Source organism: Lagenorhynchus albirostris, chromosome 3 (genome assembly GCF_949774975.1).
Source record: "Lagenorhynchus albirostris chromosome 3, mLagAlb1.1, whole genome shotgun sequence".
In the NCBI taxonomy this organism is placed as follows: Eukaryota; Metazoa; Chordata; class Mammalia; order Artiodactyla; family Delphinidae; genus Lagenorhynchus; species Lagenorhynchus albirostris.
In genome coordinates, this window is record NC_083097.1 from 133,729,484 (window position 1) to 133,746,127 (window position 16,644).

The 16,644-nt window shown below is 45.0% G+C and overlaps 1 protein-coding gene across 8 annotated transcripts in view; it reads right to left on the bottom strand.

Moving 5' to 3' along the window:
- Positions 1–2,554: 2,554 nt before the first annotated feature.
- Positions 2,555–16,644, bottom strand: part of EBF1 (EBF transcription factor 1) — a 413,301-nt gene continuing 399,211 nt past the window's right edge. For 5 of the 8 annotated variants that reach the window (XM_060144143.1, XM_060144141.1, XM_060144139.1 and 2 more), the window contains 2 exons: positions 13,072–13,266; positions 2,555–4,782 (listed from right to left, as the gene is read on the bottom strand). In XM_060144143.1, coding sequence (XP_060000126.1) covers positions 4,751–4,782; positions 13,072–13,266 — 227 coding nt within the window. In that variant the 3' untranslated portion in view covers positions 2,555–4,750. Of the gene's footprint in view, positions 4,783–12,635; positions 12,705–13,071; positions 13,267–16,644 lie in introns of all 8 variants that reach the window. The other 3 variants (XM_060144138.1, XM_060144137.1, XM_060144136.1) reach the window with 1 other exon arrangement.

Below are 16,644 nucleotides of genomic sequence, written 5' to 3' on the forward strand. Positions count from 1 at the left end.
TCTCCTTGCCTCGCTCAACTGTAAGGTCCGTGAGGGGAGGATCGGTGTTGCAGTGCTTGTTATAGAATCCACCAGGCCTCACCTGGTGCCAGATGTACAATAAACCCTCAAGGTCTACATGAATGAATGGATGCTTCCAGGAAATAGGCCTTAAGGAAAGTAGAAACCAGTGTGTAGATGTGTGGATGTCTGTTTTATTCTGTGGAGCATTATGACATGACTGTTTTGCCCTAAACATTCTAAACTGCTTTGAGTATAGATTTCTCTTGTCTGAGATTATGAGTGTCCTGAGGGCAGGGGCCTCTTGTTCATTCTTTTTTTGATCTTCTGCATCTAATACGGAGACCTGCACCTGATACAGAATTCCAAAAATGTATATTGTATGACCAAACTAATCAACATAGATTTCTTTTAAAGAAGAAGATAGTAGCTTCTCTACTTATTAACTTATTCATTACCGTCTTTCATTACCTCAGATTGGGCTCTATCCAGAGCAAAAGTGTATCAGCAATGCACACTTACAAATGATCGTGATGGTGGTTGTAGGACGACCTATTAGCTCTGGTCATCAAGTTTCTGTTGGTCCATGGCCTATTTGCTGAGTTTTCAAGGCATTTTACAAGCATCATTAACCTTATTCTGTCCAGTAATTGCAAAAGTAGGGAAAGCATTGAATGTGCAATTGGAAAGCCTTATGATGATGATGGAACTTAAAGTGAAATCGTTTTACAGGAGCAGGGACCTATTGGGTGTTTGTAGAATGTTTGACTCCAGATAAATTTTTTTTTTTTTTTTTTTTTTTTTTTGCGGTACGCGGGCCTCTCACTGCTGTGGCCTCTCCCGTTGCAGAGCACAGGCTCCGGACGCGCAGGCTCAGCGGCCGTGGCTCACGGGCCCAGCCGCTCCGCGGCATGTGGGATCCTCCCGGACTGGGGCAGAAACTCGTGTCCCCTGCGTCGGCAGGCGGACTCTCAACCACTGCGCCACCAGGGAAGCCCGACACCCCACCAGGGAAGCCCGACACCAGATAAATTTGGTTTTATCCAACAGGAAAAGTGTCATATCCACATGGGATTTAAAACTATAGATCATAGAAGTTTCTGTATTCACACATGCCTCCTCATCAATGAGCCAGGGCACATAATTAATTGACCAGAAGTCTCGCTGGGATTAATTAGCAGATGTATGTGAAGAGCTTGGTTCAGACTTGCAGCACGGAGGATGGCTTTCCAGAGTGGCCAGATCCTGGAATCATAATTCAGTCACTTCCGGGGGATCTCATTGCTTGCCTAGTGTAATCCTTGGGGCTCTTGGCCTCTCCTTGGGCCAGTATGGGCACTGCGCGTCCACCTGCTGCCAGCAGAGGGCAGCAGTACGCTGTGTGTGTTCAATTTGCATCCCAGATTAGCAAATCCCCAAGGATTGACAAAGAGGGAAAGTGGGTGTCCCCAGACTACTCTTGCTGCTTTTCTCTGGGTGTCAGCACTGTCCTGAGTAATTGCAAACACAGACCTTTAACATTATGTTGGACTCGGACTCATCTGAAATAGAGAAATGAATACACAACTAGGAGCTGCCATCACAGACAGGAAGTAACTTTAATTAAATATTGTGAAAGTTGAAAAGTTTTTACAGCTTGAATGTTTGCAAAAAAAAAATTATAACAATCTCTACAGTAGTTAGGTTCTCTAACAATTGAACTGTACAGTGTGTGTCTATTCCAAAAGTTTGATAAGAAGGTGAAAGGTTAGATTTAGAGATGACTTCATTAAGCTGCATCCTAGTACAATGTGAGGCCAGGGCATGTTCTGCAATCCAGTCATCCAGAAGCTGTATTCCACCACCACCCCACCCCCCACCCCCCGCCCCCAACTGAAATCTTAATTGAATTCGCTATTTCATTTTCTTCTTAAAGCCATATTCTGTATTTAGGGTAACATCTTTTACTTGTAAAAAGTTCTGTGTAGAAGAGAGAGGGTCAGAGGGCCAGAACGTCTTTTCATCTAATCAGTATCAATAGAGGCAACAAAACACAAATTATACACATTTTAAAGGCTCTTTGGACTTTCAAGAAAACTTCTAACCACTACACATGGCTGACGGTGGGTGGCGTTTGTTGTCAAGGTCTGAGCCCGACACCTCACAGGCTGACCCGGGTCCTTCACAAACAGTTAAGGGGCTCACCAGACAAAATATGGCTTTAAATTATACACATCTTCAGGCCAGCGCTTAGCACACGAATTCAGACAACCTTTCTGAGTACCGAGAAGCAACGCGTCCACTTTGCTTACATTTTCCAGTTTTATTATTATTATTAATCATTATTATTATTTCTCACCAAGAAAAATCAGCTTTGCTCCCCTCCCTTCCCTCCCGCAACACCCCTCCCCCACCCTCCCCAACCCATAAAAATCGCACTCTGACAGTCTAGTGAAAACCATTGCAAAATCCATATGGGGGCATGCACAGTTGCAGCATTGTTGTAAATTTCTTGCTCTACTAGAAAAAGTTACATTGTCTTAAGGTAACAAAACAGTTCTTTTGTGCTTTTCGATTTCTTTGTTTTTTTTTTTTTCTTTTTCTTTTTTCTTAGAATGTTAGTGATGACTGACAGTTCTGGTGCACAGTTACAATGTACAAGTGAAATGAATATGATTTGCATTGTTAAGGCATCCAATCTGCTGGTTTATATTTATGTGAAAGACAGAGGAAATATACAAGCAGACTTAGGAAAGAAAGTATGTTCATTGATTTCTATGAAGTTTCTCCCCGGAATTTAATGCACAAAATGCGTCACTCCAAAGGGAGAGGTTCCATGCATATTAATAGAGTAAAACAGCATTAGGGTTTTCTTCTGTAAGCTTCCAAAGCAAAGGATACATTTTTTTTTAATCTACAGAACTAAATGCTACAAGAATAATATGCTACTATTTTTTGCCATATATTGGAAAAAACTTCTTAACTTACAAATAATACAAAAATAGACAATGGCTTTTGGGTGAAAATTAAAAAAAATGAAGCATGGTTTAAAACAATACTAAAAATAACTATAAATGAAATGTTTAAAAATCACATTGAAATAGCTAATATAACTATAGGTGGCCAAACAAATACGCACTTTTCACATAGCAAACATACACAATAAAATAAACTGGGAGTTGGAGGAAAAGGAGGAAGGGGAAAGCAATGTACAAATTCCAAAGATAAATACATTATTTATACGGATATCTTACAAAATCCCCTTTAAAACAAAAAGCCTTTTAATTAACTTTGCAAGTATGTGCAAGCTAAAGGTAGTGAGCTTTTTTTTCTTTGCAAAATATGCAGTAAAATCTTTTTTTGTGATATTGAAAAACTGTCTTAAGACATTAAAATGTATAAATAGAACAACAACTTTGGCAAAAAATCACAAAAAATCTACAGTATTTATAACTACATACAAAACACAACAGCAAAGAAAAAAATATCAGGCAAATGCATCCTCAGAGCTTTGCTGCATCTTTGCTATTAATTCCTATTTTTAAGAACACTTCCCAGATAATGAGAGCAAAAATTCCCATCAAACAGAAAACCATGTTTTGGAGATCTCAACCTTCTTCTCCTTTCTCCCAGTTTCCTTTTATTCTTAATTCCAAAGCACTTAACCTGTCGTTTCAATCTACTATGTTACAAATGGTAAGGGTCGACTGATAGAGGCGCTATCTCGGATGGGAAATCTGAAATACCTGCCATGTTGCTTTTGTCAGCTTTTGAAGGATTGGTATGAAGTCAGCATTTAGGATGAGTAAACTTTAACCATGTAAATGGCGGAGTGTAAGTGGGATTTTGGGTTGATAACTGGAGGGCATAATGTGGAATTCTGTGCCTGACCCTGTTCCATGAAGTCTCAAAGGAGATTCTCACACAGCACGTGTGCCACCAAGCTCTCGAGAGGCCATCGGCTTCCGAAGAAGTTGACATAAGCAAGAGAGAGAGAGTGCTGTCAGCTTTAAATATGCAGTTTTAAGATCTGTCTAGAGGCACTGGATTTTTGAGTAGAAGGGGAAAATGTGATCACTTACATCACTTTTTAACTTTCCAGGCTGCATTTATTTACACAGTTACTTAAGACAACAATACAAAAGAGAGAAATAAGCTTGCACTGCTAAGGGGTGGCATGTTAAGTTAGATATTGGAAATGCACTGTCCGAGTAACTACCACTTGATATGCTTTAAGGCGCAAAAGCCGACCCTTAGTTTTCTAAAAAAATCTAACTGGCATTCCTATTCTGTCCCATACAAGCTTTTTTTTTTTCTTTTTTTCTTTTTAAACTTTTTTGTAAATATCACCATTTCATTCTCCTTTTACACAGCTTTAAAAACATCATAAATTAAAACATGGAGTCTTATTTATAGTGTCCCTTGTATACAGCTTTATGGTTTATAAAAGACAAATGATTGCCGAGTTAAGCTTTAAAAAAAAAAGAGAGAGAGAGAGAAAGAAAAAGAGGATTTGCTTTTATCAACACAGAATAAATATATCCCCCCAAGGACTTGGGAGGTACAACTGTAACCAACACCCTGCATTAGCAGATCCCTTCCAATTTCAGTATTTGCAAGGTCGGTGATATTGTTTGTTTAAAAATCTGCAGTTATTGTGATTCCTCTTAAAAAGGCCTGAGTTAAAAGTTCCACTCTGGGACTTGTATCAGATTACTTTCTGTAGCAGAATCCAACCTCTTCATTAATAAAATTCTTCAAGGCAATTCTTTCACATGGGAGGAACAATCATGCCAGATATCGCTGTGAAAAGAGAAGACAAGAGTAAATGGTTTTGCATCCAAACTTCTCACTGAAAGAGGGGGAAAAAAAAAAAAAGATGGAAAGAAACACCCACACGCCACTATGTTGGTTGAATATTAGCCACACATGTGCTTTCTCATCTTCCCTGGAAGGAGTTTTTCTTATAAAATATACATGTACTTTATTAAGAATGATAGTATGTCAGCATGTGTATGTGTCTTTAACAGAAAAGAAGATCCTAAGCGTCCCTCCCAATCTGATTTCAATTTTAAAACGTAACTGGAAAGTCACATAGTTTGCATGCTGCTGGGAAAGTTGCAGCCCAATGCTTGCAAAATAGTGAGAATTTTCAGTTTGTCACTCTTTTCTTTCCCCTCCCCTTCGCTTCCAAAATATACGATAAAAAACTGGTCCATTGTAACAGCCAGTAGTTTCTGCCACAACCCGTGGCTCTGCCTGTGCTCTGTGTGAGCATGAGGACGGAGGCTCAGAGCGGTGATCTGAGTGACTCCATTTAGGTCCTCAGGCCTGGGAGAAGGGGATACTGGCTCCAGAAGGCATTGTTCACTGGAGGATGCGGACGCAGAACGCCTTCTGTGCCACTGCTTCACTCAGGGTTTCTGGAATGGTCTGACCATGTCCCTAGAAAACTGTAGCCTAGGGAAGCTAAAGAGAGATCCTAGGCAAAGGGAAGGCTGTATGGGATAATCAGAACTCTTGCAAAGCCGTGTTAGGAACCCACACACAGCTGTATTTAGAAAAGCATGGAATCTGACAGCGTTCCACCCCTGGCTTTTCTGCCTGCTGAGTATGTCCCCCCCGAGCTAGTTGCTTGTCTCCTTGCACCTCTCTGCCTCCTCAGCTAGAAATGCAGGGTATCGGTATTTGCAAGGGCCGTGATATTGTTAGGGTTGTTGGAGATTTAAATGAAACAACCAGGGCGAAGTGCTTAGCCCGGATCAGCTCCTAGTTAATAGAGGTGGGCTGCTGTTATTTTTAACTTCTGCCGCTAAATTAGCTGTGTGACCGGTGCGAACTGCTTAATTTCTCCGGCCTTGTGTTTCCTCATATGAACTAGGTACCATCCGATATGGAACACCTCACAGGATGGGTATGAGGAATAAAGGGATGAGTGCAGCGTTCCGGATGGCAACTCTGTAGTATGTGGAGATGAGAGCGATGCTTACATTAGAAGCAAGAGGCAGCCATCTTTGGCTCCCAATGATGGCTTAACATCCTGTCAGGCAGAGAGAGGAAGTCATTGCTTTCTTTTTGTTGGCAATTCTAAATTTAAATGAATGTCCTTGTCAGTGGTGACTGCATCTAGGAAGTGACCCTGTAAACTTCCCAACTCTCACGTCTGCGAGAATGTGCCTTTGTAAGCGAGCCCCAACTACCACAAATCCTGCAGTAGACGTCGGAAGGCCAGGTGAGGCTGTGAGCCCTGTGCGCCCCACGTTCCTCTGCTTCCCCTACCCCAGCCCTGGCATTTTCAATTCAATTTAAAAAAAAAAAAGTATTTTGCCAAACACTTTTTCCGTTAATTTTTAAACCCATCTGTATTCACAAGGAAATTTAATCCACATGTTTCTGATTCATTTACACGTAAATCATCCACATGTTGTTTTGCAAGAGCCGTTTCGCAGTCCAAAAGCTCCTGGAGTCTTTTTTGTAAGCCATCATAAGCCATTTTTCTTAGAAACAGGAAGTGTCCCTTGCCAAATGCAGACCAACTTAAACCCCCAAAGGTTTGGGATCCACTGGAGATGCAGTCCCCTTAAGATTCAAGTGAGCCCTGGATTTGATTGAAATGGGGAGCTGGGTATTTCAATCCAAGCCTTGAGAATTCAAGATGCTGTAGCTCCAAAGGCAAGGGGGAGGTAGCGGGAGCAAGAGGGTCTTTGCGGTGTGACAGCTCAGCATGGTCCTGCCTCCCTAAGGATCTTTTCCTCCAGGCTGGAGGTGCGTCCAGGCACCTTTACTAAAGGCGGGGCTTTCCGTGGGAGTTCTAACCCTCTGGCAAAATAAGCGTGTCTCCTTATGCCTTCCGCCGAAATCTACTGTGTGTGCCTGGCATTAAAGGGCAGTCTCCTGCAGCATACATCAGGCAGCGTCAATATGATACAAAGCAAAGTAGAAAACTGACCAACTTCCTGCTATTACCGTCAGTGGACCCAGCCAGAATGTATCAGCTGGGCCCTAAAAACATCCGGATTTTTTTTTTTTTAATTCTAGATGACCAGAATTTTTTTTAAAAAAGAGCTACTCAGTGTTCTGCTACCTGAATAGTATGTTAGATCAATTAGATTAAACTTCTGTTAGGGCCACATTAAAAGCTATAAAGCAAAGCCAAGTGATGTGCTGCGAGTCCACAGACGACTGCTTCTTAGTCTGGAACACAAGAGTCAAAACCTCCAGCACCTTGAGAGCCCAGGCTGGGATCATGAGTGAGCAAGGTCCCCTCCGTGCGGACTGAGGTCTGTAGGGTGGGTGGCACTCTAAACGCTGCCCCGGTGCTGCCGTGCGGGAATGCCTGCTCACAGCCACCCAGCTTTCCAATTACTTCTAGAGAAGGTGGGCAGGTGGATTTTTTAAAAGATAAAATAGCCCAGTCTATATGTGTTAGCAAAAGGTTAAAATTAACACCAAATGAACAAACGTACATATCTGGGGGTATCTAGGGCTGGCTGTGGTCTGCCCGCAGTTTCCTACCTTTGCTTCGCTGGCCTTCAGATTCCTCTGGGGGTCTAACAAAAGCCAGGGAACCTCTCTCCAGAAGAAGCCCCAGAGGTACTTACACCCAGAGTTTTGCACATAATATCAGGGGGTTACAGCTCCCTAAATCTCATCCGTCACTTCCTAAAGTCCAGACGCAGAACCCTCACTGATGAGTAGATTTTGGGAAAGGAGCTCCCTTTGTGGCCTCTGAAGTTAGGCACCTCTAAAGTGGCCGTTTAATAAAGAAACCTCATTGCACGACTACAGGGAAGCTCCCGGAATGTTAGAAGCTGTTTTTCTTGTATCCGTGCTGTAATCCCCAAGATTACTTACGTGGGTGAGAGGGATGGGTGTTTCAGGCTTAGAATGTTCCAGAAATGCCACTGGCACACGCACTTGGCCCAGTAGGGCCCGTGAAGATTTCCATGAGGACACGACAGTCTCAGTAACATGTGCCAAAGACATCACAAGACGGAGGAGGCTCTGCCATTCCCCTGGCTGCTGGGTGAGCACGTGCCCTGACCAAAGCGCAGAAAACTACTGGCTCGAGAGGCAGTGCATTTTTCAGTGTGATAAGAACAAAGACAAAACGGAAAGTTCTGCCGAGCTGGGAGAGTTTGGAGCGAGAGGGTGGAATGTGGTCTTCCTTGAACCACCATATGTGTAAGAAAGAATGAGGAGCTAATCAGGAACAGAATGGGGGGGAGAGCTTGCACAAACTGAACATGTGCGTGGAGCGAAAGACAATTCCAGGAGATTTGCTACCAGGCTGCAGATAGTTGGGTGAGGCCAGCCAGCCTGCGCTTCAGGGAGGTGGGGAAAGAAAGCGGCACAGTGTGCGGACAATTTTTGTAAAATCGCTCTGGCCTTTTTGTTTTTAATTCTTCGCTGCGGAGACTGTCTGGGACATGGTTGGGGTTTCAACTCCCCACATTGGGGACAGGTCCAATGGCATGGTGACAGCATTCTTGGGGCTGCCTGTCTCTTGATTAGTGAAGTCCTTTGAGGCCTGAAATTGCAGAGGATCCATGCTGTAGGGGCACATCTTTAGGAGAAGGGAAAGGATGTCTCCAGGACAATAGCTGAGCGTACGAAGTGACTCAGGTCTCTGGGCTCTGAAAACAGACACACTTGGGGACTCTAAGATCAGGATTGATCAGTGACATTATCTACATAAGAATGGAAGGAGATTTCTCTGTGTTTTTGTCTTTAAATTCAAAATATGTCTGAATTTCCCAAGTGTTTCATGGGATGTTCACTGGTGTTAACATTCGGAAAAGTGTTCTGTGGGCAAAGAAGTGCAGAGAACGGAATGGGAGACTCTTTTCTTCTTTAACCGCGGGGTGTCTCAGAGCCTTTAGTTAAACATACGTGCATTGTGACTCCAAGACAGCGATGCAGTAAACACCAACTTCTAGGTTTGTTTGACCATAACATTTTCTTTTTCTTTTTTTTTTTAACAGAACATCTATGGGACCCCAGAAGTACTGAGATAGAGTTGCTTTGTCCTAAAAAATTTCTCAGACGAATCGTAAATCATCAAAGATTTTAGCTCCCTGGGAGAGAAAACCAGTTGGAATCACAGTAGAAACTGTGAATTTTAAAGTATCAGTAAAGAATGGAACTTCTGACTCCCAGGTAAGGACTTCCTGTTCAAGCTTCTCCCTGCTTCTTGGTGCCTGTGCTGCAGAAGGGTGCACACGTGACTCTGGCTCAGGTTATCCTTGATCCTTCTGCCTGAAATGCTCCTCCCCCATCTCCCTGGACCCAAATCCTACTCGACCTTCACCCAAGGTCCAGTTCAAAGGCACCCTTCTCCACTAGGCTGCTCTGAACTCTCCCTAATCTTTCCCTCCTCTGAACTTCCACAGCTGGGCATCCAGCCTCTCCCAGACAGATCTGCTTTCTTTCCCCTGGTGTCATGTTTCCCCTAACACAGGAAAAGCTTTTAAGGTCAGCATTTGCTGGTCCACATGGTCCTAGCCCAGTGGCTTGACTATGACCATTTCATTTAGCACAGGGCTGATACAGTAGTCAGTCAGCCTGGGATTTAACCCCAAGCTCCCCCTATGTGCTAGCTGCGTAACTCTGGATGAGCCAGCTTGGCTTTGTCTCAGTTTCTGCATCGGTACAATGGGGACAATAGACAGCCTATATCTAAGACTGGTTGGGAGGAACACATGAGACAGTGAAAAAGCCAGGCTGGGAAGAAGCCCTCCCTCCCACGTTAGTGGCTGTGACCATTGTCATCACCATCATGTGAGACCGCAGTGCGTATCTGTTGGGGAATAAACGTGAGTGCTGTCACCAGAGGAGGCTGAGAAAGGGCTGGTAGCAAAAAGGGCCTCTAAGGAGTTGGCTTGGAAAAAAAAAGAACGATGGACAATTAAGAGTGATAGCTGGAGGTAAAAAGACCTTTAAAACACTTAAAACAACCTAAATGTGTCACCTCTAATCTTGTTTATGTGGTCAGTTTGCTTAACCAACTCTTCCTTCGTCACCTGCCCTGTCTTAATGATCACAATTCTGAACGAGGTGGGTCCAAATGAAGCAGGTGTTACTGTAACAATGCAAAGGAGGAGGGCTGCAACACTTCAGAGATCCTCACCCTCAATTCTATAACCCACCTGTGTCCTTTCTTTTCTTTTTTTTTAATAGAAGTGGAATTTAGACAGCTGAAGATGAAGTAATTCTTTAGTTATGGGTCTAGCAGCCTCCAGTCAGAATGTCACTTTTCTCAGGGGAGACTCCAAGGCAAGAGCTCCCTGAAAACAGTGCTGCATCTCACCCGTGTCCGCAGGGACAGCGTGCAGAGGACAGACGTGTGACCCCAGGTGTGTGGGCCCTGCCTGGCGGGTGGATGGTGAAGAGTGGAGTGGGCAGGAGGGAGGACAGCTTCCAAGGTGCTATCAGTTAACGTGACTTTAATTTCTCGACTCATTCCTCCTCTGCTGCCACCTCCCCCAGACTAGGGACGTTTGGTACATGACAGTACTGGGAAAACAAAAACCACCAGAAAGCGTCTCCGGGACACGTGCTCAACTAGAAGGAAAGGGCAGCGTCATCCACAATAGCAAATCCAGCACAAAGCATGTCCCTGAGTCACACCCTAAACCCTCCCAGCTGTGAGCCGTGCATTAGAAACGAGACGGAGACTCGGCCGCTGATCAGAAGCGGGGAGCAGTCTCTGTACTTTCGGAATCTGTGCAGACATGGGTTAGAGATGCCCTGGGGGTGACGGATGCACAGACTTTCTATGTGTCCCTGTCTTGATGCCATTTCATCATTACTTAAGTGTACACCCCCACACACCCCCACACCACCCGATGTTCCCTAGATCCAGGAGGTTCTAAAACTCAAGCTGAGTCCCTACTTTCAGTCCCTTCCTGCTCCCTCCTTGGCCCACATGGCATGAAAAGACACTCGGCCTCACAGAACAGCTGCCCACTTCCGTCACCGGTGGCCAGTGATACAGCTGTGACCCTGCAAGGGCCGTGGGCCTTTTCCTCTCAAGCGCCAGCCCTCCACGGCGGATTACAAACCCCGTTATACCTTCTTCCTGACGTCAAGTCTGTGTTTAACAAGCATTGTGAGTGGCAGTTCAAGAATGGTAGATTTCTGCTTTCCATGGGTTTTATCCTTACTTAAACCCGTTATAAGTTACGTTCGCTTAAGCGTTATATCCTCAGTTTGCCAGCTGGAGGTGTACTGTGCGTGCCAAAGCATTATTTTTAGCGGAAAAAGAGACTTGCGTGAATGGGTGGCTCCCCTTTGTGGGGTGGGCATTTCCTATCACAAGGAATGTTGCCTGAAATGTCGTTCCACAGTCCGATTATCTTCCTTTTCCCTCTAAGAAGATGGCTTTGCAGTGTATGTATATTTCAGGGAGGGGGCAGGGGCACTGACCTTAGCTGTGCTGGGCAGACTGGCCAGCAGGTCTCTGAGGAGTGCCTTGCTGAGCCCTTATGGAGTCAGAAAAGGAAGCAGGAGCTCAGGCTCAGGAGTCACACAGATGGGGTTCAGTTTGGGCTCCACCATTACTAGATATGTGACCTTGAGCAAACGGGGCCTTGATTTCCTCATCTATATAATGGGAGTAGTACCAACCTCATAGGGTCTTCAAGAGAATGGATGTAAGTTTACATCAGTGTAAAGTGTCCTGTACAGAGTACGTGTATAGAAGTATAAATAGATAGAGATGTAAGAAACAGGGCTGCCCCCCTGACCCCTCTCGACCTCCACGACTCACCTCCACCAGTGAAGATGGGCAAGCCGGCTGTGAAGGAAGGCTCCGTGGGGCACTGGGTAGGCTAAGGGTTAGGGCATAGACCCTGAGGGTTTATATTCATCCCCACTGTTTCTGGCTATGAAAACACCTATGGCAGGTGTTTTCTCTCCTTACGCCTCAGTTTTATCCTCTGTACAGTGGAGATCATAATTGTCCTCATGTTTCATCAAGAAGTTGTGAGGATTAAATAGGATAAGGCAGGCTCAGTGCTGAGCACTGGTCAGTGCTCAAGGAATGGCAGCTGATGATTTTATTGATCTTACTTCCCTGCCAGCTGCCTTACGAATCCTGGATACATCCCGTTTACCCGCTCTGAGCAGTAAAGTGCCTGGAAGCTGGAGGGAGGAGATGAACTCTCGAGCCTGAGTTTGAAGCCAGCCTCTGCCACCCACCCCTGTCGGAAGTCAAGCCACTCCATAACCTCGCTGACCTTTCGCTTTCTCGTCTCTAAGGTAGGGGCTCTGAGTGCTGATCACACGATCCCACTGTGGGGAAGGAGAGGGGTCATGCGGGTCAACGCCACAACTCAGTGCCAGTAAGAAAAGTGTAAGAAATGGTGGGACCCGTCTTAAAAGGTTGAGTTTCTTCTCAATGAATAGAAAGGTCACCTCAAATTTGGTTACTCTGTTATTTTCCATATTCCATGAGGGGGAGGAAATCGAACAGTTTTGATATGAACCAGAGTCCTCTAGTAGCACTTCAGGGTTTCTGGTTCCCAGTAGTAAGTCTTGGGTCTTTGGTCTAACATGCTGTAACCTCAGGGCTCTGGCTTGGCCAACTCACCCCCTCCCCATTATCAGCCCCACCAAATGTGCATGCTGACACAGGCAACAGGGAGGGAACCTACTTCAGGAGAAGGCCAGTCCCGGGAGAGACCCTGCAGTGGAGAACTTGCTAGAGTCCACAAAAGACTGATCTGATTATGGCGACCACAGGGAATGAGAGAGGAAAGAGAAACGATGGCATTAGTAAGTGGAAACAGTATTCTCAAGCAAATCCCAGGCCTGAGCAGAACTGCTGGAGTTGGAAAGAGAACTGCTCAGGCAACTCCAGCAGAGGAGGGATGCCGGGGACGGGGGGGGGGGGGGGGGGGCAGCGGGGGGTGGAGGGGCGCGTCAGGGACCAGGGCCGACGAGGGCGAACACAAAGGAACAGAATAGATGAGGGTGGACAGAAGCAGGCAGGCCCCAGGCCGATCCCCTCACAACAGTGGCGCATCTGCTTCAGGCCCTGGAAAGGTGAGTCAGGGCATCTGGTTGGCCCGGGTGGGGCCTGGGGCTTACCTTGCAGGCTGTTCCCGTTGGTGCTGGTGCAGGTGGGAGGTGGGGAGGTCTGGGGTCTGACCACAGGCGCAAAAGCACTCTTCTGTTTCACGGCTGAGACCATGTTGGCTGGTGAGAAGGAGAAGATGCCGGAGGAGCTGCTGCAGTTGGAAGGGAGGCTTGTGGAGGAGGCCATGGTGGGGCTGGATGGCACGACTAAGGGGCAATGGGAAAAGAGAAATCAGTGCCTCTCCTGGTGTCCTGACACAAGGCATCTCAGCTCCGACCCTGACACCCATCCTTCTCAGGCCGCCCTTCTAGAAGGAGCCTTCCCTGAACTCTGAGGGTCTTGTCTGCTCTCATCATTTGGTACTCAGCATGTGTTTCCTTTTGTTGTAGGCCGACTATGTACCAGGCAGCGTGCTAGAGCACCCCAAGCCAGGAAACAAGAGCGCTCTTATAAGGGGTAGAGTACCACATGATAGCCTCAAAGGTGAGTATGGCCAGCTCTGGGGAGGCAGGGAAGGGAGACCAAAGAAGGCTTCATGGAGGAGGTGTCAGGGGAAGCATTGCAGGTAGGGCCTAAACTAAGGTTCTAGCAAAGGGTCTGGGGATACAAGAGACAGGAGGAAGCCAACCTGAGAGAGTGTGGTCACCAGTGGAAGGAGAGGTGTGAGGAAGAAGAGTGAGTTGAAGGCAACACCAGGATTCCAGCTTAAGGCACTGGCAGATGGTGGTGTGTGTGTGTCGCCTGTCTCCCCATGGAGCTACAGCTTCCTGAAGGATATGACTGTATCTTCATGCTCCACAAGACAGACAGAGGTAGGTCGGAAGCCAGGCGGGTAAACAGTCTGCCACGTGCAACATGTGTGAATAACGCAGGACTACAAGTCAAAGTTTCAAATTCTCTCTATCCCCCGCGGAGCTGTACAGAGATGAGTGTGAACTAGTAAGCAGCAGGATCGGAGCCTTATGTAAATACTCACAGTCTGGGAGTAGTGGGGATGTGAATTAGCAATGATAGGAGACCTTTGGCAGTTCAGAGAGAGAGAAAACCTAGCTGCTTGGGGGATACGAAAGAGTTTGGGCGATGCACGTTCTCCACCAACCACAGTCCTCTCTGCCCGGCCTTTCATTCATCTTTTGATAGTTGCTAATAATCTCAGGTCACTTTAGGAGACAGATTTTGAGCACATGAAAGCCCTCTACACTCAGAACTGGTGCCATCACACACTCACCTTCCATTTCCTCCGTCTCCTGGGAAAAAGTATGAATCCTGCCTGATGATTTTCAGGCACTTAGTTCAAATTCTAGGCACTTCCTCCTTCACTGTATTATTTTTCACATTATGTCATAAACCTTATATATTGCTTTATCACCTGCAAGAATCTTCACATCTTTTTCATCTATGTCATTGGCCAAGCAAGCTTAAATTGGGACCTATTACATCCTTTTGACACCTGAGCAAACCCAGCGAGCTGAGACTCAGAAAATAGTCCAGTGACTTGCCCCAGGGCCATAGCTGGAAGGTGAGGCCAGGAACCAAACCCAAATGCAGTGCTCTTTCTACTGGGCTACCTGCTAAGCAAACAGATTGCCATCGGACAGCCGCCTTCCCATGAGCACACCAGAGTCCAAATTGCCAGTTAGGTGGCCTCCGCCTCGGCCGACTGGCTTTGGAAAGTTAGGGAAGTGGTTATCAAATCGGTCACAGGCAGCAACTGGCATCGGGGTGGTGGGGGGTAGGGGAAATGACCCCTTGTAATCAGCCCTCAGCACTACACAATCCAGACGCACTGGATGCTTTATGGAGCAGAACACAGAGCCGCCATCATCAGAATTTTCACAAACAAACATTTTCTAAACTGTACTTTTTCTTTTAATGAGACCAGCATTTTTATACATCTCTGAGGATTTGTAAATGTGAAAATACGCTCAATAATAACACCCATTTAAATTGCAAAACTCCTGCACTGGAGGTTTGATTTTTTAAATATTCGTAGACGTGAAATCCTGCTGGTTCACTGAGGAAGGCAATTAATCTCCTTGGCAAATGCGATCATTGTGCGTATTTAGAGGTGGGGAGTTTGGGGAGGGGGCGTTAACAGAGGAAGGGGTGAAATATAGTCAGGCAGTTCCATTTGTTATAACATGATTAGATATCAGCCACTATATACCAGAAAGTGTGTTCACCAGTGGAATGTCTTATTTTATTTTTTATTCTGTTTGGAATTTTTCAACATGAGTGGTTTATGAATAATTAAATATTATGGAGACAAAAAGTCAAATCAGCTGGGCTTTGTGTTTATTGTTTTATTTGCATTTATGCAGATAAAACTGTCCCATCTGAGAGCCTGTTTGAGAATTTAATACTATATTTGTGAGCACTGAGGAAATCAATTAATGGAAATTAAATGTTCGAAGTTTCGTGGTCTGACGGATGCAATCTCAGGCTCAAGTCGCTGGGTGTCTGTCTGCAAGGGCTTGGGAAGACACAGCAATCCAAGCCCCTCAACTGAATTGCTACCACGTAGCGATTAGGTTATTGATTTAATTAAGAACGCCACCTTTTAATTTTCAGGTCATGATTGAAACATTTTCTGATTGATTGAGTAGAAGGGAGAACACTGAAATGATAGATCTGTGGGAAACAATTTTTTGATGAATCAAAATCTAATGTGAAACTGACCCCAAACACTGATGCTCAAGCAGACAGACGTAATCTATGCAGATTATTAGGGGGGATTTTAAATGTTCAACAAGCTGCTGATTCCAAGCAGATCAAGTAGAAATAAAGAAATATAGAGATTTAGCAAAAATGTGCAGAAACACAGGACACCCTGAGCCTACAGATTCACCAAGAAGGTAAATGGCCCTAAGTATTACTTTCAGAAATAACTTCTCACAAAGGCCAAGAATGATCTTTCCTTTTTCAACAGCCTAGCACACTCCACATTTCCACTGTCATCAGAGAAAGCATCCTTTTCCGTATTTTTAGCTGAGACTCTCATTTTAAAAACATGACCATTCTTTCATTTAACAAACAACACAGCGGCTATCATCCCACAAAATTCTAAGAGTTTACATATTTTATACACCGGAAGAGCCACCCACATTGTCCAAGATGAGCTTGGTTTTCTATGTAAAGCTCCTCAAAGGGCGACAAAGAGATTGCGCAAACACAGCCTATGACATTTTATATGTAAAGATGCCAGTTCCCTGAGGTTCTTTAGATGCAATCTAAACAATGCACAAAAAAATCCTTTAAGCTAAGCTTCTTTAAGACAGGGATGAGACACCAAAGAACAATTTCTTGTGTGTGCGTAATTTCTTTTCATCATGCCAAATTTTTGGAAAAAAATAAAGTGTGTTTTTTGATTTGTTCAGTTTTCGTTTTTTCTTTGTACATATCGAACATAAAGGGGAAACACTTTCCAAGCACTAAAAAAAGAGATTTCAAGTTTGGATAGTTGTTAGTATGCTACACTACCAGCACCACCTAATATTATCATTCTGTCCTTATGATTAGTACCTAGATTTGTTGAATGCGTCTCCTATGGGCCAGGCCTCAGGACGAGCTCATTACGTGCATTA